At 37.0% G+C, this 25315-nt stretch overlaps 6 protein-coding genes across 8 annotated transcripts; 2 read left to right on the top strand and 4 right to left on the bottom strand.

The window, feature by feature from the left end:
• Positions 1 to 430: 430 nt before the first annotated feature.
• Positions 431 to 1798, bottom strand: LOC141841680 (uncharacterized). Its single transcript, XM_074729863.1, has 3 exons — positions 1242 to 1798; positions 1008 to 1126; positions 431 to 578 (listed from the first exon to the last, which is right to left on the bottom strand). Exons 1-3 carry the CDS (start codon positions 1584 to 1586, stop codon positions 431 to 433), a joined length of 612 nt encoding a protein of 203 aa, XP_074585964.1. The 5' UTR covers positions 1587 to 1798.
• A 724-nt stretch (positions 1799 to 2522) lies between these two features.
• Positions 2523 to 5261, top strand: LOC141841203 (pentatricopeptide repeat-containing protein At3g09040, mitochondrial-like). 2 transcript variants are annotated; one of them, XM_074729337.1, is made up of 2 exons: positions 2523 to 5027; positions 5098 to 5261. In XM_074729337.1, the coding sequence occupies exons 1-2, from the start codon at positions 2552 to 2554 to the stop codon at positions 5133 to 5135; spliced, it is 2514 nt and encodes an 837-aa protein (XP_074585438.1). In that variant the 5' UTR covers positions 2523 to 2551; the 3' UTR covers positions 5136 to 5261. The 2 variants fall into 2 exon arrangements, with proteins under 2 accessions (XP_074585438.1, XP_074585439.1); XM_074729338.1 differs by having other exon boundaries at positions 2523 to 5261.
• Positions 5262 to 6488: 1227 nt separating this feature from the next.
• On the top strand, positions 6489 to 9970 carry LOC141841562 (uncharacterized). Of its 2 annotated transcripts, none has more exons than XM_074729736.1 (7): positions 6489 to 6792; positions 6874 to 7044; positions 7511 to 7745; positions 7986 to 8208; positions 8435 to 8560; positions 9462 to 9573; positions 9690 to 9970. In XM_074729736.1, exons 1-6 carry the CDS (start codon positions 6490 to 6492, stop codon positions 9463 to 9465), a joined length of 1062 nt encoding a protein of 353 aa, XP_074585837.1. In that variant the 5' UTR covers position 6489; the 3' UTR covers positions 9466 to 9573; positions 9690 to 9970. The 2 variants fall into 2 exon arrangements, with proteins under 2 accessions (XP_074585837.1, XP_074585838.1); XM_074729737.1 differs by having other exon boundaries at positions 7511 to 7727.
• Positions 9971 to 12185: 2215 nt separating this feature from the next.
• On the bottom strand, positions 12186 to 13291 carry LOC141837078 (myb-related protein 308-like). The gene is made up of 4 exons (XM_074724545.1): positions 13150 to 13291; positions 12932 to 13061; positions 12696 to 12837; positions 12186 to 12650 (listed from the first exon to the last, which is right to left on the bottom strand). The coding sequence occupies exons 1-4, from the start codon at positions 13289 to 13291 to the stop codon at positions 12186 to 12188; spliced, it is 879 nt and encodes a 292-aa protein (XP_074580646.1).
• Positions 13292 to 15386: 2095 nt separating this feature from the next.
• LOC141837079 (glucan endo-1,3-beta-glucosidase-like) lies at positions 15387 to 20988 on the bottom strand. The gene is made up of 3 exons (XM_074724546.1): positions 20873 to 20988; positions 16414 to 16508; positions 15387 to 16336 (listed from the first exon to the last, which is right to left on the bottom strand). Exons 1-3 carry the CDS (start codon positions 20986 to 20988, stop codon positions 15387 to 15389), a joined length of 1161 nt encoding a protein of 386 aa, XP_074580647.1.
• A 474-nt stretch (positions 20989 to 21462) lies between these two features.
• Positions 21463 to 22207, bottom strand: LOC141837655 (uncharacterized). Its single transcript, XM_074725025.1, has one exon. The coding sequence runs from the start codon at positions 22193 to 22195 to the stop codon at positions 21518 to 21520; it is 678 nt and encodes a 225-aa protein (XP_074581126.1). The 5' UTR covers positions 22196 to 22207; the 3' UTR covers positions 21463 to 21517.
• Between the last annotated feature and the right edge of the window lie 3108 nt (positions 22208 to 25315).

Here is a 25315-nt window from a genome sequence, read left to right on the forward strand (position 1 = left end):
TTACATGGGGCAAGTCATTCTTCCTCCAAATGTGTTATATCTATTTACTCTAAGCACGGCTCTGCCCATATCTAAAGGTGTCTTTATTGTTTGTTTTGTCATATTTACTTTCTGTAGCACATTTATAATATTGGTTTAGGGCAACAAGTTAGCTATATGAATTTTGAGATTCTGCTATTAGTACAAAGTAAGCTATGATATTTGATGATATGATGAGCTTATACCAACTTTGACTTACCCCACTGCAGACAGAAAGATTGGTTATTAACTTATTATCTTCTATCAATGGATACTCCAAGTCGATAAACATACACACTAGATTTTAACTGTTGACTCGGTTCTGGGACTACAACTACTATAGTAGGTAATCTTACAGCAATGCTAAGATTGTTAGGCAACTTTGAGAAGGATGTGCCATGACTTGTTTTCATCAGGCCAGGAGCCAGAAGTTCTTCTGCCATCTTGTGCTGACCAGGTAGCCACCCACTCCCATGCTTTGTTTCCTCACAGCCATCGTGAGGCACTGAGCTTCATTAATGCACTGCTCTACAAAGTCTTCACTGTTTGTCTTAAACAAACTGTTGCAATCATAACAGAAAGAAGAAGAAATTAGGTGTCCAAAGATTAGCAGTAATCACTGTCAAGAATTTGCTGGACTTGTTTTCATTAAGCATGATATGCTTGTATGCTTAGGGTCCAATTACTTGGATGGAAAACATAAGGGCAAGGATCACAAAATTATACATAAATGATGGAGCTGTATATCTAATTTTGTGATTTTTGGTTTGATCCAACTGACAATAAAAGAAATAGTTACTTGAAGACTTTGCTCTAAAATGGGCTAGATTATGAAAAGAAGATGATAGGTTGAGATACTAAGGATAAATCTAGTATCCTAGCAGATTAAATTAATTATTCTCCTAATTTGTCACTCTTGACCTCTTCTTTCCTGCACTTTGTTTACAGGGAAAAGATTTGATGTATTTGTGGGGGCAAAAGGTGTATACCAACAGAATAGGGAGGGTTTGCTCTGGTTCAATACCAGAACAGATATTTCCAGCTTCCTGACTTGGCTTAGAACAGTTTGCAGCTTTGGTCCTTCAACTACAAGCACCTCCACTTCCACCTGTTGATCAAAATTCAGGTAAAAAAGAAGCAATTACCAAGTAGTCAAGAATTTGATGATTCAACTTTGTGATAAGTTTCTAGTTAAGCACACAAAGCTATGGGTTAGAAATTGCCTCAGGCTTGCAGGATTTGCACAGTGCGCCAAGCGACCATGCAAGGTTGTGCAGATCAGAGTCTCCACCTCTGTGAGGGTCGTGGGGTGGCAGGACATGGAGGAGAGTGAGGAGGTCCCCTTTGTTAGTTACATGTGTCAATGCCCACATCATGGCTTCCTTATCCTTGCCACTCTGGTCTAACATCACCATCACCCTCTTCTTCTCCATCCCCACACTCCTCTCCCCCAACACTCCCTTCTCCTCTCTGCTGCCCTTCTTCCCCCACCTCCTCGAACCTTTAGCAGACTTGGAAATGTGGGAAGAGCCATCCCAGTTCATACTTCCACCACCTCCACTGCCCATCTTCTCCTTGGCCCTGTAAGTGCTGGTACTTGAGCTTCGCAAGAGTAGGTCGTTGGAGATGATGATTCTGCTTTTGCTTACTGCCTTGCCTTTACTCTGACAGGTGAGGAACAGATGAAAGTATTGAATACAAAGATAACAGTAAAAACAAACATCATGTCAGGGGAAATATCTGAGTTGGGTCTATTTCTGCACTCCAGACACTAACAGTGAGGTGGTGGTCATTGGTTAAGATGAATCTCACACAAGACTGAAGATCTTGGATAGTGAATAAATCACAAGGTTTTGTTTTCTTAGATTAAATATAACTGCCCCCTTTTCTTTCATGAATGCAAATATTGTTGCTTCATGATCGAGAAACGTGATCATTAAATCTTGTTGACAGAGAACTTTCATGAGATTGCAGACGAAGGCCACTGTGGAGGACCATCCGCGGTGGAAGTAGATCTGCATTAAGTTAGGGGAGTTGAAAGGGAAAGACATGAGAGAGTGTATGAAGTAAAAAACTCTTTTTTGCTCTTCTGGGCTTTTGAGCGTTGATAGACTTGTCATAGCATTTTCATTGCGTGGCACTGTTCTTGCAGAGGATGGGAAGTAAAGATGAAGCTGCAGTATCTGATGTTATCTTTAGGAATATCGCTGCATCCAAATGGCAAAAGGAATGGACTCTGAAGCACCTCACGCCCCACTGGTGAGGAACAGTTTGCTTAAAGTTTAGGCTCCCTTAATTTTTTTTTAAAATATATTATAAATTTTGTTATAGATTTATCAAATAATCCTTCAAATATGGAAATAATAAGGCCATCGAACGGCAGTCACCAGAGCTGAAGCAACAAGGCTTAACCAGTTTGTAGCGGGTGCTTCGATGTGCATGTGTAGAGAGCATATTTATACTGACGTGTTTGTTTACTCTTACTTCGTCATGTCTGTTCCCCTCTGCTTCTTCTCCGGTGGTCTTCTTCGCCATGGCCGCTTTGGTCGCCTGCGTCCTCCCTTCGCCATGGAGACCAGAGTCACCCGTCCACCACGCCACATCCTCACTTGAAAGCTTGATCCTTTCTCTCGGAAGCAGCCCCAGCGACCGGGACGCCCACTACAACTCCATCCTCTCCCTCTGCATCGCCCGCAGGTCCTTACGTGACGGCCTATGCCTCCGTTCCTACATCGCCAACACCGGCTACGCCCCCTCCATCTTCCTCCAGAACCAGTTCATCAACCTGTTCTCTAAGTGTGGCGCCGTTGACATGGCACGGCAGGTGTTCGATGAAATGCCCCACAGGAACGTTGTGTCCTGGAATGCCCTCCTCTCAGGCTACCTGTCCAATGGCCGCATCCTCGATGCACTCCTCCTCTTCTCGGCCATGGTTGACGCCGGACCGAGCCCCAACCACCTCACTTACTTGACTGCAGTTCGAGCTTCTGTTGCAATAGGTAGTCACAAGCTCGGAAAACAGATTCATGGTCGCATTCTAAAGGAAGGGTTTTTAGCTAGAGTGGAAGTTGCTAATTGTCTGATCAATATGTATTCTGAATTCAGAGAACTAGACGATGCTGAAACAGTGTATTGTAGCATGGTTGAGCGAGATAGAGCCTCTTGGAATTCTCTCATTGCCTTGCAGGCAAGAAGAGGGCATGCTGATGATGCTCTGGTTCGCTTTGTAGACATGCTAGATGAAGGTTTCACACCAGATGAGTTCACGTTTGGAACTGTCCTCTCTTTGCAAGATACAACCTTTATCAGAGAGCTCCATGGCCAGATCACTAAGAGGGCCCTGTGTCACAATTTGTTTGTAGGAACTGCACTTGTTGATGCTTATGGCAGGTTTGGGAACCTGAAAATTGCATCCCAAATCTTTGATTTGATGCACGGACGCAATGTTGTGGCGTGGAACTCTATTATTTTAGCTTGCTTCACGAACGGCAAGGCCCGAGAAGGTTTGCGGTTGTTTCTGGAGATGGGTGAGCAAGGTCTGCTGCCAGATGAGTACACTATCTCAATACTCCTTAAGGCTGCAACTTCTCAACTATCGGTGCTTGTTGGTAGACAACTTCATGGGATTGCAATCAAGATGGGTCTTCAGACCAATGCCCTGATTGGAAACAGTCTTATTACGATGTATGCCAAAAATGAGTGGGTTTCTGATTCCTTTTTAGCTTTTGAAGATATATCCAAACATGATCTTATCTCTTGGAATTCCATAGTCCAGTGTTATCTTCAGAATGAGGAACCTGAGCAGGCTTGGATGCTCTTTGTCGAAATGAAAAGTTTGGGGTTTCAGCCGGATGAGTTCAGCTTTGTAGGCGCTTTGGCTGCTTGTGCTTCACTGGCTCGGCATCAATCTGGAAGAGAAGTTCATGGTGACATGATCAAGAGAAGCATCATACCGGACGCCTTCCTCGGCAGTGCACTTATCGACATGTATTCTAAATCAATGGTTATATCCGATGCTTGGCAGGTATTCAGCAGAGTCAAACATAAGGATTTGATAATCTGGAATGCAATGATATCAGGGTTATCGCAAAATGGTTACTTAGATGAAGTTTTAAAACTACTTTGCCAGATGAGGGTAGAGAATTTTGAGCCCGATAAGTTTACTTTTGCGAGCATTTTTGCAGCATGTGCCAATACCATGGCAGTGCAACAGGGAAGGCAGGTGCATGGATTGATCTTGAAATCTGAACTTAATGCCGATACTGCAGTGGCTAATTCGCTGATAACCATGTACTGCAGAGCCGGATGCTTAAGGGAAGCAAGAAAAGTTTTCTCAGATCTTCCCTTAAAGAACGTCGTATCATGGACAGCAATGATCGGAGGTTGCGCGCAGAGTGGTTATTCTCAAGAAGCTCTCAAAATTTTTGCCCAAATGGAGAAAGATGCAGTGAAACCAAATGCCAAAACCTTTGTGGCACTCTTGACAGCTTGCAGCTATGCAGGTATGAGCAAGGAAGCAGGGAAATTTTTCGAGATGATGGAGGTCAAATACAACATTCAACCATCCGTCGATCACTATGCTTGCATGGTAGACATCCTCGGGCGAGCAGGGAGATTAAATGAAGCGGAAAATTTGATAAAGACAATGCCTTTCCAGCCAGATGCACTTGTGTGGAGAATGTTGCTGAGTGCTTGCAGGATTCATGGAGATGCGGAACCAGGGCGAAGAGCCATGGAAAGGATTTTGGCACTTGAACCTGGGGATTCCGCAGCTTACATACTGCTGTCTAACTTGTATGCCTCGATCGGAAATTGGCATGGGGTTGAGGAAGTGAGAGAGTTGATGAGGGTGAATGGGGTGAAGAAGGAGCCAGGGAAGAGTTGGATTGAGGTGAATGCTAGAATCCACGAGTTTGTAGCTGGTGACTCTACTCATCCAAACACAAAGGAATTATACTCGAGACTTGGAGGCTTGTTAAAACAGATGAAGGATGAAGGATACATTACAGGTATCGAAAGTGCTGTGAACTAGAGAAGCAATTGTATCTATCAATGTTGTTAGATCTTGCAAATTTGCAGATTTTCTTCAGACCATTGGTGATGACCAAAGAATTTGAGGAACAATGACTAAGGGAACGATGTTAAAGAATCTCGAAAGTTCAACTATAGGATGAACGAGGTATGCGAAAATAGTAGGGATGATTTGTTCTATTTATATATTAAAAGGATGTTTGGATCTCGGATGATCAATCCTTTTAGAATTGGATGAATTGAACTTAACTAACATGTGCATCTCTAGTCATAAATGTGCTAGAAATGCCTCTGGGCTACGGTGCAACAGTTAGGTCTTCCCGTGGATAATTCGATATTTCAGATTCGAATCTTAGTTATGATACATTACAGAGGTTTTTTTCAATGAGAAGCGGATCTAAGAACATTGATCATCTAGATGAGTCTTCGCGAGTACTTGTCGATTTATCATGGTGTGGTTAGTGGTAAATTTTTATGAAATTGAGTCAGTTATCTCAAAATTAATCAGTTCTAAGAGCTGGATATTAAGGAGATGTTTGATGGGAGTTATCGTTGATAATCTTGGTTATCTGTTCAAGTAATATAATATCATCGCCACATCAACAAATGAGTTATAATCTGAGAATGCGATTATAAAATTAATGAATTTTTTTTCAAAATTATCTTTCAATTTTAAAATTAAATTAATTAAAATGTATGGTAAAACTTAATTGAAAATTTAATAAATTTTAATTTAAATATTTATAAATTTAAAAAATAATTAAAAAATTATTTTATTAAAATATATATATATATATATATATTTATTTATTTTAAATTTTAAAAATTATAAATAAATTATATTTATTTTTTTATATATTATCAATTTATTAACATCATAGTATTATTTTAATTTATTTTTTTAAAAAATAAATTGAATTAAAAGTAATATAATAAATGTTAAATTAATTTTTAAATATATAATTTGAATTAAAAAAATGTTAAATTATATTTAATATTTTATAATTTTAATTATATAATAATTATATAATAAAATCATGTATGATAATTTAAATCAAATGAAATGGAGAATGCTCGTCGTTAAAAAAAAATTATTTTTCTCTCAAATAGTTAGACATTTTTGGATGATAATGATTATAATTATATTGTTGAAAAATAATTATAATTATATCTGATTGTGTTTGTCTTAATTTTGGAGCCCAATGGAGAAAACGTTTTTCAGAAGTAAAAGGATGGATTGGAGTAACATGTCAACCATGAAATATACAGGGGGCATTCAAAAAGTATGAAAAATATGAAGGGTGAGAATGAATATTGATATCGGCGCATATCACAGGCGAGACGCGTAGTAACCCGAGAAATCGTGGCCGTTGGAAGCTGCATTAAGAGTCGTGAAGTCTCGCTTTCCTGCATCTTCCCGTCTCAGCGCGAAGTTATCAGATGGCGCCTCTGGTGGCGAACTCTTCGGCCGTTCATCCCCAGCAGCTCTGCCTCCCTCCCTGCCTTCACCGGTGGAGGTTCTCGCTCCCCTCACCCCGCTGCGCCAACTCCATCGAACCATTCCTGCCAGGCGTTGCCGACTCGTTGGGGAATTCCACCGAGCGGTCCAAGGGCAAAGGCAGGGTCTTTTTCTTGGACGTGAATCCCCTGTGCTTTGATGGATCCCAGCCCAGTCTTAGTTCTTTCGCTCGATGGGTCGACCTCTTCTTCTCCCGAGTCAGCCTACGTGATCCTGTTATTGCTGTAAGCTCAAACTTTTTTGCCGCAGTAGTTGGAATTCTCGAAACCCTAACTTCGGATAACAAAGGTTGTATTTTTCTTTAGGTTCTGGACGGTGAAGAAGGGAATGAGTATAGAAAGCGCTTGTTGCCTTCGTATAAAGCACACAGGAGCAAATACCGGAGGCAGTCGAGGATTTTTGGGAATGCTCGTCGGGATTTCCTAAGCACAACGGAGCCACAAATAGTGGATGTTCTTCTGAAGTGCAATGTGCCAGTATGTTTAATAATATCTTTAAATTAAATGAATTGCAATTTTCTTAGTTTCTACAGTCTTCAGTGATTTCCGTTCCAGTGTTTTTGTGAATTTTTTTTCCCTAGGATGAACTGTTTTCTTATGCATTTAGTAATTTGAAATAGTATTTATCTCAAAAAGACACATACAATATAGAGGGGCTCAATTCAATAAAAAGGTATCGTAAGACTTTCCTTTTAACATTTATACCTTAATATCCCATCTGAACTGTATTCTTAAGTTATCTATCGATACATATATCTCTTTTCCTTCATATTACACTAATCCATTTTTGGTTTTTCTGTCATCTTATCATCGCTGAGGATTTCTTCCTCCACCAACTAACCTAATCCTACTATCCTGGGACTTTCTTTTCTGGTTGAATTTTTCCTGTCTCTTATTTTAATTCTCTACATAGAAAAAGTTTCTTAAATTATAAACATTGCAGGCAATTAAAGTTCATGGATATGAGGCAGATGATGTAATAGCTACATTAACAGATCAAGTTTTACAAAAAGGACTGCGAGTTGTTATTGGTTCTCCTGATAAAGATTTCAAGCAGCTGATATCTGAGGAGGTTCAAATTGTCATGCCCTTACCTGATATTGGTCGATGGTCATTCTACACAATCAAACATTACATTGATCAATATAAGTGTGATCCAGGTTCAGATTTGAGCCTTCGTGAGTATAAAATTACATTATTTTTGTGCAATCTTACTCGCTTTGTATTTTTATGAGCCATAATACCTTTTTTTTTTGGGCTAGAATCATGGATTTACTTGCTAATCCTGCTATTTACTTGCTTTTTATGTGGCATTATACCATTTGTTTATTAGAAGCATGTATTTATAGGGGTGTTTTATTTTAGCAGTAACCAAAATATCTTTATGGAGTTTTTAATGTTAGCTATTACTCGTTTAGGGTGTTTCATGGGGGATGAAGTTGATGGTGTACCTGGAATTCAGCATTTAGCTCCTGGATTTGGCCGAAATACAGCAATCAAACTTCTGAAAAAACATGGCTCTTTAGAAGATTTACTTAGTGCAGCTGCAGTAAGAACAGTTGGCAAGCACTATGCCCAAGATGCTCTCATTAAGCATGCTGATTACCTGAGAACAAATTACAAGGTTCTCAGCCTGAGAAGGTTGTTTTCCTGAGTTATTCTGAGTAGAGTAAATTTATTTAGATATGAAGTTACATTTTTTTCTTCTAATCAATTGAAAATTTGTGCACCTGATCTAGAGTTAAAATTTATTTGGATATGAAATTATATTCTTTTTTTTCTAATCAATTGGAAATGTGTGCAACTGCGACATGCATATGCTTATGTTGAACAAAACTGAGTAATAACAATGTTTGCTGTTTGTTAGGGATGCTAATATTCAGATTGAAGATGATTGGTTATCAGAAAGAAGCACTTACAATGACTCAGTGGCATTGTCGGATTTCCTCAGAAAGTTGGGGGAAAGGCATGAAGGACAGAAGCTATATAAGAGGTACTTCTTCCATGGATACTATCTTTGAGTATTAAGTCTGATGAGAAATTAGAATAATTTACCCAGTCCCTAGTTTGTAGTGGTTGAAAATTAATATTAAATCTGGTTCTGTGTACCATGTAGACTTAATATTTATCATTAAAAAGGCTATTATGGTGATAGTTTCCAATTTATTCAGTCAATTAAGAAAACTATATTTGTTATCACCTTCAATTAAGTTCAATGTTGTCTGCTTCCGCACTTTCCTATACCTTTTTTTTTTTTTTTGCCAAATTCTTCTAATACATAGTTGCCTAGGTCCACAGAAGGCATTTTTAGATTTGGCTTACGTAATAAAAGCCCTCTAGGAGCCCTTTTTAGTTTGACAAATCTAAAACAGCATTCTCTGAATATTGCTTAAGATCGGGTCCTAAGAGTTTGATCTGTAAGTTTATACATGGAAGTAGGGAAGCTTTTAGATAGAAAATATGCAAGACTTGATACTGGTGAGATACAGTCGCTCTTTAAAAATCATGGTTGGTGTTACTTGAAAGGGTAAGACTGATTATCTGAGTATTGAATCCTCGTTTTACTTTTACATTGGTGGGAACCTTGTGCATGTGTTCCCTCTTTTTGCTTGATATCTGCAGAATTTTAGTCTTGGTGATGAGTCTACACTCATTCAAATGGTACAGACTCGGCAAAAATGGTTTTGGTGCTTCACGGTTTTATACTAAATTTTCCATTTTGGACGGGTTTCATAATATCCTATCTTCATTGTCTGGACTGAATTGACTGCTGGTTCCTGGTTAAACCAGTTGAACCGTGCAGTCTCATCCAGTTTTGTAAACACAGCATATAACCAATCACATAATTAGGAGATATGAGTTAGTGTGATCTTGTCATTTATGCTGTACAACAGATGACCAATTGCAGTGGCATGTTTCCAAGTTTCGGATGGCATTTATCTCATCAAAGCTGATAACCTTTGTCAATCATCCTTTGAAACTAACTAAGCAGCTCCTGATGCATAGGTAAGAAATCACTACGTCAACTTTAAACCTTGCAAATTGGTTTAATGCATCCAAGTTGTTTTTGATATCCTTCTTAAATGCAAAATAAAAGTGGTTGTGGATTCATATTTGGGCAGGTATCCTCATGATTCCTTCCTACAGACAAACTTCGATTTTTCGGATAGATGGTGGTAGCCTTCATAGGGTTTCAAGTAGGAAACTCACCATACAGAGCTCTCCTATGCAAAGCCTTGAAGCTGAACCCAGCAACAATTTGAGAAAACAATATCTTCCTCCATTGCTGCTTAAAAATGGACATGATCAATCATCTTCCTTGCTAAAGATGCCATATTTTTAGCAAATTGTTTTTGAGGTATGTTATCTCTATTGTTTTTAATATATAAAAGGTTTAAACTTTGGCAAATTTAAACTTTATCACTACACAAATGATTCCTTCTTGTTGAAATGTTTGTTCTAAGTTATAGATGAATACAAAGTTGATATTGCCTAGTGATTAAGACCTTCACTACTTGTTTGAAAAAAAGAAATAATTTACATTTCATGAGCAAAGTTTGCTTTTTTTTTTAAATTATTTTTCCTCACCCATGACTCAAACATTTTGCAAGGTTTCACATGTCGATTGAAGACATGATAAAGGTAGGTGACATGGATCATCTATTTATTTTTATTTTTATTTTTATTTATTTGTTTAGGTTGAGGATTATCCTTTGATATAGGGCATAATTAATTATGCATGTGGGGAGAAGTGGTTGGTAGTGTAAGATAGTTGAACAACCAAAATACCTTGCACACAATAATTATTACTTAACGAACCCTCCTAATTTTCTTCCACTTAGCTAGTAAACTTTGTGGTATGGTCTTAATCCTTAATTAAGCCCCTAAATACTCTCTAGTACCCAAAAGTGACTAAACTTCCACATGTAGATACGAGGAGTAAGCTAGTGGCGTGAACTTATTGTGGGTTGGATAATGATTAATTGAATACCTCCCTAGAAATTAGAAGCTTAGATAGAAAGCCTCATACTGGCGTTCACCAAAATAGAATATTTAGCAAGTGATTACCTATGATCTTTTCTTCTGCAAAAAAGCTGAAATCCGCTATCTCAACAGTCTCACACGGTCGGCCTCACGACTATCTGTGAGGAGGTGAATCAAGAGACTGTAGTTGGTCACGATGGAGGAGAATATTGTCTTGACTTCGCTGAGATTCGAACTCTTGTCCTCTTCTGCAAGTCTGTTCCGTCGTAACCAACTCAGTTATGCTTCAGGGGCGATTACGTATGATCAAACTTTGCATTGGTGGTTGAAAAATCTTTTAGACTTATAAGTAAGACCTGACCTCGGGCTGGGTCTGAATCAGACCAGGCCTAGACCTGTAATCGAGTCAATGGGTTGGTTATCCGGTGACCCGATTCAATAGGCCCAACCCGTTTAGAAACGGGCTAGTTACGGGTTGGTCCCTGATTAATTGACATTTCAACCACCGGTTCAACTGTCGATTTGAACTAGCAGTTCAACTGGCGGTTCATTAATTTTTTTTATTTTTTATCAATTTTATTTCTTTTTTAATTATAGTTTTTATTTAATATATTTATAATATTTTAATAATATTAATGATATGGTTCAATATTAATTAACTTATTCTACATTTCTAACTTTCTATTTAAATTATTTTTTTCACTTATTTGTTTTATCTTTCTATTTAAACTATTGTTTTTAATCAATTTGCCTTGAATTTTTTTTATATGAGAAAGTTAATTTTCCAACCTAACTGTCTTGAATTATTTGATGTGGGTCTATTCTAGTTTTAACCTATTAAATTTATAATCTTATTTAACTCTCTTAATTACTCAATGGTTTTATTTAATTCATTTAATATTAAATTTATAAAAATTGTCAATAACTTTTATTGATAAAAATCATTTAAATTGATAATAACTTGTATGAAAAAAGAATATAATTTATTTAATAATAAAATTATATATATATATATATAGTAAAATTTATCATTGAAGATATAAAATTAATTAAAGATTATATATATATATATATATATATATATATATATTTGATTCGGACTCTGATCAAGTTTGGACTGTTGATTTTTTTTATAATAATAATAATCTTGAATCGGTGTCAATCGTGAATTGACAATTTCGACTGTCTTAGACAATTAAATTTAAGAGTCAATATTTTAAGAATCACCGAATCGATGATCTTGAATTATGGTCGGGTCTATTTATAAATGTAGGAGCATGATAAACAAGACTAACAAGATCAATGTGGTTTGTTAACATTAATTGATAGTCAATTTGTGTCATGGTTTCATTCATAACATCAAATAATAATATTATCGTTGTTATTGTTATCATTATTATTTTTAAATAAAGAGCAAAAAAGAGTTTATTGACAAATAGAGCTTGTTACAAAAGAGTACTTTTTTAATACTTCAACATGCCAAAATACCCTTAAGAAGAGGACCTTGTTTGGCCTCAATGGTGAATAATTTATAATTTAAGATGTAGTTTGCTAAAATTACAACTATTTGAACAAAATTTATAAAAACAATTTGTAAAAAAATAATGAAAAATGAAATTTGATCAATAACTTTGTCAGGTTGGTTCCAGAAAGCCATAGTATATAAGCAATTGTTGTATCTTCGTGGGGCCAATTACATGGCAATTGCACGCCTCATTAGTTCGATATCCCAATCGGCCGCACCAATTCATCTCTTTGAGATAAGTTGGCTTTCGCGGTAATGTAGCCCCAGCCTTTGTTGCTAGTATCGTGGTTGAACAAATCTCTTCGAGATAAGTTTGCCTCGGTGGTGATGTAGCCCTAGCTTGTGTTGTTGCTGATGTAGTCATCGTCGATGATGATGATGACGATGATATTCTTTTGATCTTCGATGAGCTTGAGGGTTCTGTATATGAGTTTGGGGGGCGCATGGTAAGCTGAAGGTTGATATCAAGGCAATCTGGCTCTTTGTCTATGCTCGCGCTTGTGATGCTGCTATGCCCATCGTCAGCCAAGTTGGCACCCATTGACGACGATAACTCCTGGATGCGTTCATCAACCTTCATCGGAATCGGCATGAGTTGTCGGTTAGGACTCTTCGAAACCTTGTAAGACAAGTTGCTCAATTGACGGTGAGTCTGCGGGTCGATCCTAGATCGAAGGAGCTTTCGCCTTATGTGCGTATTCCAGTGGTTCTTGATCTCGTTGTCCGTCCTTCCGGGCAATCGAGCAGCTATTAGAGACCATCTAAAATCATTAAAATTAGAATGTTTGACTGAGTAGCATCAACACCCTAACAATCAAATATTTGTTAGGTTTTTGTAAAGAAAAGCAAGCTTACTTGTTTCCCCACCATTTATGCAGCTTGATGATTTGTTCATCCTCTTCCTTGGTGAAGTTACCATGTTTGAGGCCCGGTCGAAGGTAGTTCATCCATCGAAGCCGGCAACTTTTGCCACATCTAACAAGTCCTAACACAAACAACTTGATTCCTCAATGTAATCAAGCAAGTAAACCGATATCGGTTGACATCTATCAGCATTGTGAAATAGTACTCACCGGCATACTTAGGGAGAGATTTCCAAGAACCTTGGCCGTGTGAATTTACGTAGGCGATGAGCCGTTCGTCTTCCTCCTTGGTCCATGCGCCCTTCTTCGTGTGAGCCTTCTCGAAACAAGGCAATCTTCCGTTGGCGATCATGTGATTGAGAGCTAGGAAGATGAAGAAAGATCTAATTTGGCTATGTTGATCTCATGCCTCAAGTGAGATGAGAAACATGAGATGTATATATAGGAGAAGAAAAGGAAACCTAAACAAAATTATATATATATAATTAAATAATTAAATCCTATCGACAAGATCCACTACTTGCTCTTGTTTATACTTGTTCAATTTTCATTAAGTGCTTTTTTGGTAATTTTAGGAGTAAAAGATTATCATACATATTATTTTAAGAAATATTTTAATTAGGCAATTGGTTGGTAGGTTATTTTGATTGATTTTTTATTTTTAAAAAAATATTATGTGAAATTGGAAACCATAATTTAAAGGAAAATAGTTAATTACTTAGTAAATCCCTTTAGTGAAAAATAATTTCTAGATATATTTTAAATAAAATAATAGGAAATTTTCTTTAATTTAGTATTTAATTTATCAATAATGATTAATGTAAACATTATAAGCAAACAAAATATTCCTTTTACTGAATATATTCATTATGGAAAATAAATTGATGGAGATATTAAATTTATTTACCATATATATAAAGAACTTTGTTATTTTTTATAATTTGATTTCAATATAATTTTGCTTGATTCATTGAAGGTAAAGAATAAAGGAAAATTTTTTATTTTACTTTTTTGTAAACTTAAAATTAAATATTTATTCAACTTTTTACCGTTTAAAATTTTACCAAGCTTCAATTATCTAAATAGATTTCCAAACATTATAAATAAATATTCATATATCAAATAAACTATTAAAATTTATGTTAAAGTTGAATGTTTTCAATAATGCTATTATACGAATATATAAATTGCAAATATATAATTATTTAAGATATTTATTGTCAAACTAAATAATTGTTACTAAATTAAGTTTTTTATTAAAAAAAAGAAGAACTTCCTCCTACTTAATAGGCTTTCTTCAATTTATAATGCATTTAAATTATAGTTTATATATATAATTTCAAAAAGTTGTACTAATTATAATTTCTATTAGGTTATATGTATATGAATTCCATAATTCTAATATATTTCTAAAGGGTTAGGTATTCAAAACAAAAACAAAAATATTAAGTTAAATTGATATATCAATTATCATAATTAATTACACTTTGAAATAAATTAATAATATGGATTTTCCACCCTTGTGAACAAGTGCATTTAGAATAATCCCTTTATTTTTAACAATGCCTTTATTTTTAACTTATTTGCCTGTGTGTTGTTACTATGTCTTCCAATTAGGTCAAAAAGGATAAATGTTTCTTGATGGAATTTATTTGCTCTATTTGAACCTTCAAAAAATTCTTATTCATATTGTCATGTATGGATACTTAAACTTAAAGTTTCATTTATAATTTGATATCTCAATCATCTCTAAAAAAAAAATTTAACCTTTGCCCTTATTTTACTTTATGTAAAATTAATGATTATTATATAACTCAAATAATTTTTTTGCCTAAGAGTGATTCAAGCTTAATTCCAACGAGGCATCGAATTCATTTATTTATATTACATGTCATCATGTTGTTAATAGGGGTGAGCAATTAATAACTGAATCGATCAAATTAAAATTTAATAAAATAATTTTTTAATATAATTTAATTGATTAAAGTTTCGTATAAAAATTGAATAAATTGAATTGATAAAATATCAATCAAATAGATCAAAAATTAAATAAAATCGGAACTTGAGAGAGAAGGAAAGTCACAAATAATGGAATTAAAAATTTTAAACTTTCGACTTCGGTTCGGGTATAATTATTGAACCGAATAATTAACTTTAATCAGTTAATTTGGTTTAATCGATTTTTGCTCCCCTAATTTTTAATATGCCATCTGCATAAACATGACATGATAAGCATATATAAATACTAAGTAATAAGTAACTGCCATGTAATGCTATTAGTATGATTTCAATTTGATCATAGCAATTAAATAACGGGAGACTTGCTTTAAAATCCCCGATGACAAAGTTGTCTTCGTTGTCAGTCCCCACCCATGTTTTCCTTTGCATGCACTCCCCAATCTCCCCAATCTTTAGTTTCAACTCCCCCAATACATAATTTTACAAATTTACCCTCCACCTCCTGCTACCTTTTTCTTCTCTTGAAAATATTTTCCTTGATAAATGGATGTCTTTTCCCCTTCGCTCTCCCTGTCGCCTCCTGTTGCTCTCACCTCCACCTCCTCTTCGTCTTCTTCCTTTCCTTGGAAGCGTAGAGGTTCGCATCCAAAGCTGGTCTGTACGCGGCCTTCCGCCGCCGCGTCGGTGTCGCCCTTCGACGGCCACCCCGTCTCCGACGCCACGATCTTGATGTCGTCGTACTTGAGCGCCGACATCGCCACGAACACCGCGTCGATTTGGGCGTCGAAGAGGCTGTAATACTTGAGTCCGTTACCGGCGTCGACGACTCCGGAATTAGGACGGAACAGGGCGTAATCAAGGGAAATGACATCGGAATTCGCTTCGTAGGCGAAGAAAGGGTAGGCATTGATCATGAGATACGAGCCGATCTGTCGCAGAAACTCTAGCATCGACCAGATCACCGTCTCTACTAGCTCCGGCCGGAAGCTGCCGGAGGAGGAGGGGTAGGAGTTTTGGAGCGCCGTGAGGGTGATGGGGGACGAGATCTTGACGTCGGCGTCGAGATGGAGGTGGGCGAGCGCGGTGTGGACGTTCTGCATCGTCGGGACGAGGAAGTTGGTGATGTTGCGGGGGAAGACGAAAACCTCATTCCCGACGGCGATGGAGTGGATCTGGGTGGAGGGGTAGTAGGCGGCGACCTTGCGCTGCACCCATTGCAGAGCGAAGCCCAGACGGGCGGCGACGGAGGCGAGGAGCTCGTTGGGCACGGTGACTACCACCTTGATGCCGGAGCCGACGAGGGCGCGTAGGACGGACGGGTCAGCGTCGTATAGCTTGACGTGGCCAATGTCGTTGGATTTCAGCAGCTCCACCACTTTGGTCGCCGGAGGCAGGTTGTTGGCCACCCTGCCGTAGTTGACACCGACGTTTCCGGCTTCTGCAACCAAATAAACTGCCATTGAACGAAAGAAAGCTAATTTCGAACTCAGAAAAAGGTGATTTTTCTTGCCGTACCGGAAACAGAGGAGGCGAGGAAGGAGAACAACAAGATGGAACAAAATGGAAGAAGCTCCATGACCTGAAACAGAGCATGAAATGAGATGAATAATCTAGATAAAGGAAGAAAAAATAGCAGATTCGAAGAATGAGGAGAACTCACCACCAGTGTAGTTTGATTTCTTTCTCAGATTGCAAGGATTAGGGATGGAGAAAGCGACGGAGAGAGCAGAGTGAGCAGAGCGAAGGAAGAAGACGAAGTGCACTCTTAAGTGGCAGTATCAGCATGCAATTAGGGAAATTTCATTTTGGTCCTCAAACTTATTAAAAATGTTAATCGGCCCTCAATTAGGGAATTTCAATTTTATATCTATTTTTTTAGATATAAAATTCTAAATATAGTTTTAAAATTTTAATTAGCTTTTATATTATAAACATAACATTGTTCGTAGGGGGCTAATTGATGGTTGCCTCATGGTCATCATAGTGAAGGTCTCGTCTGAACATTATACTAAATCTTCTAAAATCATACTAGATCTCACTCGATTGATACTGTAATTTCCACAATGAGTACTGAAATTTTCTTATTTTGTACTCAAATTGTACTTGCTCTTGGCATTCCCTAAACTAGTGAAATAAAAATGATTAGTAAACTCTTGACATAGTTTCCACCATGGTTACTAGACCATACATATGTGAGGTCGCATCAAGAGTAAAATAATACAAAGTAGTGGAAAAGTAATTGTGAGCTCACTCTTGACATGTTTTCTTATATGGTTACTAAACCATGTACATGTGAGGTTGTCTCAAATCCTCATGGTGGGGGTGTCATCTTAATGATACTCGAATTTTTTAAAATCGTACTGGATCTCACTCGATTGATACTGTAATTTCCATAATTAGTACTGAATTTTCTCTATTTTGTACTCAAATTTTACTTGCTCTTGGCATAACCCAAATTTGTGCAATAAAAATGGTTAGTAAACTCTTGACATGGTTTCCACCATGGTTACTAGACCATACATATGTGAGGTCGCATCAAGAGTAAAATTATTCAAAGTAGAGTAAAAGTATTGGTGAGCTCACTCTTGACATATTTTTCTACATAGTTACCAAACCATGTACATGTGAGGTTGCCTCATGGTCATCATGGTGGGGGTGTCATCTGAACTATACTCAAATTTATTAAAATCATACTGGATTTCACACGATTTATACTGTAATTTTCAAAATTAGTACTGAATTTTCTCTATTTTGTACTCATATTTCATTTGCTCTAGGCAATCCCTTCGTGGTGGAATAATAATAGTAAGCTCACTCTTCACATGTTTTTCTACATGGTTACTAAATCATGTACATGTGAGGTTGCCTCATGGTCATCATGGGTGTGTCATCTGAACTATACTTAAATTTCCTGAAATCGTACTGGATCTCACTCAATTAATACTGTAATTTCCACAATTAGTACTGAATTTTCTTTATTTTGTACTCAAATTTCACTTGCTCTTGGCATAACCCAAACTTGTGCAATAAAAATGGTTAGTAAACTCTTGACATGGTTTCCACCATGGTTACTAGACCATACATATGTGAGGTCGCATCAAGAGTAAAATTATTCAAAGTAATGTAAAAGTATTGGTGAGCTCACTCTTGACATATTTTTCTACATAGTTACCAAACCATGTACATGTGAGGTTGCCTCATGGTCATCATGGTGGGGGTGTCATCTGAACTATACTCAAATTTATTAAAATCATACTGGATTTCACACGATTTATACTGTAATTTCCAAAATTAGTACTAAATTTTCTCTATTTTGTACTCAAATTTCACTTGCTCTAGGCAATCCCTTCGTGGTGGAATAATAATAGTAAGCAAACTCTTCACATGTTTTTCTACATGGTTACTAAACCATGTACATGTGAGGTTGCCTCATGGTCATCATGGTGGGGGTGTCATCTCAACTATACTCAAATTTCCTGAAATCGTACTGGATCTCACTTGATTGATACTGTAATTTCCATAATTAGTACTGAATTTTCTTTATTTTGTACTCAAATTTCACTTGTTCTTGGCATAACCCAAACTTGTGCAATAAAAATGGTTAGTAAACTTTTGACATGGTTTCCACCATGGTTACTAGACCATACATATGTGAGGTCTCATTAAGAGTAAAATTATTCAAAGTAGTGTAAAAGTATTGGTGAGCTCACTCTTGACATATTTTTCTACATAGTTACCAAACCATGTACATGTGAGGTTGCCTCATGGTCATCATGGTGGGGGTGTCATCTGAACTATACTCAAATTTATTAAAATCATACTGGATTTCACACGATTTATACTGTAATTTCCAAAATTAGTACTGAATTTTCTCTATTTTGTACTCAAATTTCACTTGCTCTAGGCAATCCCTTCGTGGTGGAATAATAATAGTAAGCAAACTCTTTACATGTTTTTCTACATGGTTACTAAACCATGTACATGTGAGATTGCCTCATGGTCATCATGGTGGGGGTGTCATCTCAACTATACTCAAATTTCTTGAAATCGTACTGGATCTCACTTGATTTATACTGTAATTTCCACAATGAGTACTGAAATTTCCTTATTTTGTACTCAAATTTCACTTGCTCTTGGCATAACTCAAACTAGTGAAATATCCACAATGTGTACTGTCATCGAAATTTTATACTCAAATTTTATAAAATCATACCCAATCTCAAGCAATCTGTACTGAATTATCCACAATGTGTACTGTCATTTTCACATTTTGTACTCAGAGTACACTTGATCTTAACATTCTCTTTGGGGTGAAATAGCAATGACAAGCTCACTCTTGGTTTGTTTTCTACTTGGTGACCAAACCACATATATGTGAAGTTGCATCAAGATCATGATGGTGGTGTCATCAGAATTGGGTACTCAAATTTCATAAAATCAAGTAATTTGTACTGAATTATCCTCAAGGTGTACTGTAATTTTCACATTTTATACTCAGTGTATACTTGCTCTTGACATTCTTTTTGGGGTGAAATAACAATGACAAGCTCTCTCTTGGTTTGTTTTACTACTTGGTGACCAAACCACACATATGTGAGGTTGCATCAAGATCATGGTGGTGGTGTCATCGAAATTTTATACTCAAATTTTATAAAATCATACTCTTCTGCAAAAGGTGGAATTCGCCACCTTAGCGGCCCCACATAAAATCATACTCAATCTCAAGTAATTTGTACTTAATAATCCACAATATGTACTGAAATTTCATATTTTCCACATTCTCATGATATTTTTATTGCAATCTCAAGACATTGCAACAACTAAATGTTTACATTCATTACATAATTTAAACCAACACAATAATATAGACTTATAATATTCAAAATCTGATACTTCTTAACCAAAAGCATAGCTCCATATGTCAGTCGTGTCACGGGCTAGACATTCCACCCACATGCATGTATAAACTCCACAATCGATGGTTGCACCTTGTTGCCGATAGGGTTCTCTTAACACGTCCTCACTAACAATGTTGAATTCTGATAAATGTCGTATGGAACCAGCCAAAAATTTTATCTGCAAAACACAAACAGCAAACAATAAACAAACATGACTCAAAATTTAATTTTAAATAAATTTCTATTTAAATATAATATAGTTAAACTTACAAAGACTTTTGCAGTCCCAACTGAGAATGGATCATGCATGGAGTTCCACATTTTAAATATCACTTCATCTTATTTATAAACCAACAAAAACCAATGCCACTTGGTATTCATGGGAAAAATAATATATCTGTATCTTCTAAATATATCTTCAGTTAGTTATTGTAGTCTACTCATTGTTAAATATGTCATTTTTGCAAGAAAAGCTCCATAATCATTTTTTTTGTATCATCCTCTTTTCCCATATAGTTCCAACTTTGTAAGCACTTCTTTCTACACATTCAAGGTAACATAATAAGTAAAATGGACAAAAATGATCAATAATCTTAAACTACCACGAACCTGCACAATTGTGTCCATGTAGTATATTTCAAATCCTTTCTCTAAATTGAGTACAGTATACATATAAAACAATTTTACCAAATTGAATACAAAAACTATCAGATTTGGTAAACTACTATAATAATCGAGTACAATATACACATAAATTTTTTTTACCAGATTGAGTATAAAAACTATCATATTGAGTATACTATTTTACTAATCGAGTATAGTATATAAATTTTTTTTTCAGATTGAGTAAAAAACTATAAAATTGAGTACGATATTAGATCAAGACCGAATATACAAAAATAATCAGATTACGAACGACCCTACAAAAACTATCAGATCGAGACAAACCCTACAAATTAGAGAAAATGGGTTGACAAAAACCTAAAACAATCAATAACGCTTTCAAAACACAAAAAAAAATCGACAGATTACAAACCCTAGCTGAAAAATGAGAAAAATCGGATTTTCCTTCATACCTTTCTTCGATTTCTTCTTCGTTTGAGTTCTTGGACATTTCTTCTTCGTTGTAGCTTGTATCGATTCGCCCATCCCTTTTTTTTCCTTCATTTAAGGCGTCGATGGCCGGCGGCATTTTCCCTTTTTCTTATCGTCGGCGAAATGAAGTGGTATGTGAAGGAGATAGTAGGGACACTAAGGAGCTTGGTCGGTTTCAAGGTGGGTGGAAGGGTAATTGTGTCATTTAATTTACACAAAAAAAAATATACACATTTAATTGTCTTGTCAATCCTATCAGGGAGTGAGAAGAAAGAAAAACATGGGTGGGGAGTGCATGCAAAGACGAATTTGCTATTGGGGAGTTTTCTCCAATTTACCGTTAAATAACAAGACTATCTTTAAAAATTTTAAAGTTTAATATCAACAATATATAATAATTCACTAATATCTACTCCACAATTTGACATTTTTCTAATGATGGTCATAAATCATTCATAAATATGGACAAGGAATAGTTTAGTTAAATATTTTTTTTCTAGCATTTCAATTTTACTTTCATTTTTTATGAATTGCAATTGGGCTGGATCAATGGGCCTTTAGATATAAATGGGCATGCAATTATTTTCTTAACGTACATTGCATGGTTCTTGTTGGGCCGGTTCGGTTTAGCCGAACCCGTGGTTCGATACAACGTACGGCAGCGAGGCGCTTCCTCGCGGACCGGGACGGCGGGGCACGTAGACGGCGGAGTCGGCGACGGCGCATGTGGCCTTGCACGAGGTGGCGTGGAAGCCCAGACGGTCGGAGATCGACCACGCCGCCGACAGTGCGTACGGCAACGAGGCGCTGCCTCGCGGACCGGGACAGCGTGGCATGAAGACGACGGAGTCGGCGACGGCGCACTTGGCCTTGCACGAGGCGGCGTGGAGGCCTAGGCGGTCGAAGATAGACCGCGCCGAAGAAGAAACCGGCCGTTGGCGGGTCGCTGCGGAGGAGCGGTTCGGTGTGAAGAGCTCCTCGATGGAAGGGCCCGGCAGGCGCTTGGCGCACTCCACCAGCGCGACGGCGAAGGGGTCCTCGTCTCCGGCGTAGGCGAAGGGAGCGGGCCGCTTCTTGTGGTAGGCGGCGTGGGCGGGAGGCGGGGGGAGGAGGTGGCCGATGCCGCCGGCCGCAGGGGCGGTCTTGGAGATGCCCGGGAGGCGCTCCCAGGAGAAGGGGACGGCAGAGGCCTGGATCCGACCCGAAGAGAAGACACGGTCGATGATTTCCCTGCTCCTCCGAGGCGGAAGCCGGGAATTTCCTGGGCGTCCGGCGTGTTCGGAAGCGGAGGGCGACGGCGACATCTCCTTCAGATAACAGAGGAAAACAGAGGATGTAATATGCGACCAGAACGTCGCGTTCCGGTTTGCCTTTAAGATTACTGAACTTATCGTGCGCCTCATCCCGCAGTCGTCGGATCGGATCATCTTGCACGAATCACGAGGCAGATGAATCGAGTTTATATGACGTGGCGAGAGAGGATGGGCGATATGTATTTAATGCAGCATATGACGCCGAGCGCAGAAATTGAGGGAGCGATTTATGCTTAATTAATAACAATCAATAGCATGCCGTTGACCTTTTTCAATCTTAGTCAACCCCTCTAATTTTCAACTTCCTCAAAAGAACCCATACAATTATAAAAGAAAGTGACAAAGTAGACTAACACCCGCCTCTGCCCTTACAATTACTTCATCTTCATTTTTGGCCTAACTCAACTCTTCTTATGCAAAAGATGGAATCTGCCACTTTAGTGGTCCCACACGGTCGGTCCTAAGATCATCTGTGAAGAGGTAAATCGAGAAATTACAGTTGATCACGACGCAGGAGGATATTGCCTGACTTCGCCAAAACTCAACTCGGTTGAACTTTCTATTAAGTCGCTTACGGGACAGCCAATATCTCTTATCAAGAGGCCATAAGAATTAGCTAGCAACTCTGAAGTTTTACTGGTTTAAGTGACACCTAAAAAATGACTCAAGATTAGAATAATTAAAGACACCCGGTCCCCAGCCGACATTCCCTTATAGATAACAAACTTTTGATCTTTTGTATGGGCGCGAATTGAAGGTCAGAATCAGCCAACAACCCTAAGGTTTTACTCTTTCTAAGTGAAACCAAAAAATGCCAAACAAGATGATTCATAACATTCCATACTATTGCACTTTGTTTGCATTAACAATGGAGAAGGGCAGAAAGTGCCTGAGGTGGATGTCCTAATCATCACAACAACTGGTCTAATAGAAATCAACTTTCCCAGTGGACCACCTTCTTTTTGTGTGTGTGAGACAGAAAAGTTAGTGGAAGATCCTTTTCCAAGCAGGCCATGACAACATGCATGAAAGAAAATACTAATACTAATAATAATAAATGTATTTATAATAAATTTCTTGGGCATGTGCCAAATGGAACAGTGTGTATATCCTCAACTATTGAGATTAAGGTACATGACTCCTGGCAAAAGCTACATCTTCTCTTAAGATATCTTCAACAGAGATGAATTAACTATTTTAATCATTTCTTTAACAAATATTAGTTCAGGAAGGAAAAAATCATTTGAAGTGTCATATTCATCCTATGAAAAAAGGTTAAGTTTATTGGTTAGACATGAATAATATATCAGGGTTTTTCAAACATTATGGAATTAGTGAGAGACATGATAAACTATTAGTAGTAGGCCTGTAAGAGAAAGAATAAACATCACCTAATGTTGAACTGGCAAAAAATCTATAGAACAGTCATTACTAGTGTTGCACAATAAAACCAGCAATCTAGCAAATTGTTTTTCATCGAGTCAGTGGAAACAATGTAATCAAATTTCTTTAGCAGTCAAGTAGCTTACAGAATTAGAAAAAGAATATTGAGAAGCAAGCATACGCAGACAGACTGAGGAAGAAATTTTTATACATACCTTTAACTGAAGGAAATAATCAACTGTCCTGTTGGCTGCTGCTCAATTTAGGAGAGAGGTTTAGCTCAGAAATTATGAGTAAATTTTTTTAAATGATTGAACAACATGAAATTGGGTTTCTAAAATAAACTTATTTAAGATCATCGATACAACTGTGGTTCACCGATCAATTCTTCGACAAAAAGTAAAACCCAAGAACTTGAAACACCAAGAACCACTATCATAAGTTTGTGAAAGTCACAAGCATACAATCAAAATTTGCATTAACCTATAAACATAAATAATGAAGGTCTTCACTGTGCTGTAAACTCTTCTTAGTGAGTTCCACCCATTATATTCTCTTCAGTGTCAGTCCTAAAGTCCAATGAGAATGAAAGACTTTCTTTATCTAGTCTACTACTAGTGATAATCAAAATATCCAGTAAGAATTTATAATCATAGATACAGTAATCTCAATGTTCATAAATAATCCTCATAGAATATGCTCTTCTATTTACTTTTAACTGGATGATACAATAAAGGTCAAGGAAAATAACTGTGAAGCTTAAAAACCAAAGGCAGATTGAGGTGTAAACTTGTAATATCCGCACTTAAGATCAATATTCCGGTCAAAGCCTTGTTATCAATCTGCAACTTTTGGTTGTTTGAAGAACCACACAATATTCATCAAGCATAGTTTTTCATTGAGGCAGTTATAGAACGATTAACCCTAAACCTTCCTAAAGAGATGGAAGGTTAATAATCTATCAAATTCTATTTGACATGATTGAAAATATTTGATCAAAATATAATATGAAATAGTAGAGAAATGCGAGTAAACACAAAACTAGTATCATAGATATTACGGAAGCTGCATATTCGCGCACTATCATGGTCTAGACTTTCGTAGGAGATTCTATGGGTCTAGAACAAATAATGGAATAGTTCACTTTGGTGGAGAACTACATGGAAATTCCTAAGGGGTCAATTACTATGCACATTACCACCCATAATTGGCTAATCTTTTAGAACATAGAAAATTAAAGAATAGAAAGTAGCTGAACAAAATAATATCACATGAACCTGCAGTGATCAAAACATCAGACCATGCCTATAGCATGCCGTGCACAAGAATAAGTTACTAAACTTGGATTGGACCATAGGATCCTCAAATTTACTACAAATGATTATGCAAAAAAGGTAAAAATTGATAGATTAGATGATATGATATGAAAAAATAGGTTGAAATGGGATGAACATGTTCAAAGATGACCAATAAATTCTACAGTTAGAAGAGTTGAATGTAATAGAGTGAAAGGTATAAGGGCCACAGAGAACCAATAAAAACACTAGCCAATTAATTCGAATATTGATACTGCCTTTTCAATAAAGGGGCAAGTTTCTTATAGGTGACCCCAACTAGTTGGAATTGATACAGCTTGGTGATTTATGCCAAACAAAAACTTAGCTTTATACATTATGAACTCTATTCATGTCACATCATAACTTGCTATGACATAAAAACTTGCTAGAT

The sequence above is a fragment of the Curcuma longa genome, chromosome 11, assembly GCF_044706935.1.
Source record: "Curcuma longa cultivar G26 ecotype Majalengka, Jawa Barat chromosome 11, ITB_CL_G26_1.1, whole genome shotgun sequence".
NCBI lineage: Eukaryota > Viridiplantae > Streptophyta > Magnoliopsida > Zingiberales > Zingiberaceae > Curcuma > Curcuma longa.

What these genes read in the sequence shown, in the direction of transcription:
- LOC141841680 (XM_074729863.1), bottom strand. Translation starts at nt 1,586, where the DNA reads ATGGGCAGTGGAGGTGGTGGAAGTATGAACTGGGATGGCTCTTCCCAC. An exon ending in GCAAATCCTGCAAGCCTGAG is followed by an intron (nt 1,127 to 1,241) that starts GCAATTTCTAAC and finishes TTTGATCAACAG; the next exon opens with GTGGAAGTGGAGGTGCTTGT. An exon ending in AAACCCTCCCTATTCTGTTG is followed by an intron (nt 579 to 1,007) that starts GTATACACCTTT and finishes TGATTGCAACAG; the next exon opens with TTTGTTTAAGACAAACAGTG.
- LOC141837655 (XM_074725025.1), bottom strand. Translation starts at nt 22,195, where the DNA reads ATGTCGCCGTCGCCCTCCGCTTCCGAACACGCCGGACGCCCAGGAAAT.
- LOC141837078 (XM_074724545.1), bottom strand. Translation starts at nt 13,291, where the DNA reads ATGATCGCCAACGGAAGATTGCCTTGTTTCGAGAAGGCTCACACGAAG. An exon ending in CATAAATGGTGGGGAAACAA is followed by an intron (nt 12,838 to 12,931) that starts GTAAGCTTGCTT and finishes TAATGATTTTAG; the next exon opens with ATGGTCTCTAATAGCTGCTC. An exon ending in TGAGCAACTTGTCTTACAAG is followed by an intron (nt 12,651 to 12,695) that starts GTTTCGAAGAGT and finishes ATTCCGATGAAG; the next exon opens with GTTGATGAACGCATCCAGGA.
- LOC141841203 (XM_074729337.1), top strand. Translation starts at nt 2,552, where the DNA reads ATGGCCGCTTTGGTCGCCTGCGTCCTCCCTTCGCCATGGAGACCAGAG. An exon ending in GGATGAAGGATACATTACAG is followed by an intron (nt 5,028 to 5,097) that starts GTATCGAAAGTG and finishes GCAAATTTGCAG; the next exon opens with ATTTTCTTCAGACCATTGGT.
- LOC141837079 (XM_074724546.1), bottom strand. Translation starts at nt 20,988, where the DNA reads ATGCCGCCGGCCATCGACGCCTTAAATGAAGGAAAAAAAAGGGATGGG. An exon ending in GAAGAAGAAATCGAAGAAAG is followed by an intron (nt 16,509 to 20,872) that starts GTATGAAGGAAA and finishes TCCTTTATCTAG; the next exon opens with ATTATTCATCTCATTTCATG. An exon ending in CCTCGCCTCCTCTGTTTCCG is followed by an intron (nt 16,337 to 16,413) that starts GTACGGCAAGAA and finishes ATTTGGTTGCAG; the next exon opens with AAGCCGGAAACGTCGGTGTC.
- LOC141841562 (XM_074729736.1), top strand. Translation starts at nt 6,490, where the DNA reads ATGGCGCCTCTGGTGGCGAACTCTTCGGCCGTTCATCCCCAGCAGCTC. An exon ending in TTCTGAAGTGCAATGTGCCA is followed by an intron (nt 7,045 to 7,510) that starts GTATGTTTAATA and finishes TAAACATTGCAG; the next exon opens with GCAATTAAAGTTCATGGATA. An exon ending in AGGTTCAGATTTGAGCCTTC is followed by an intron (nt 7,746 to 7,985) that starts GTGAGTATAAAA and finishes TTACTCGTTTAG; the next exon opens with GGTGTTTCATGGGGGATGAA.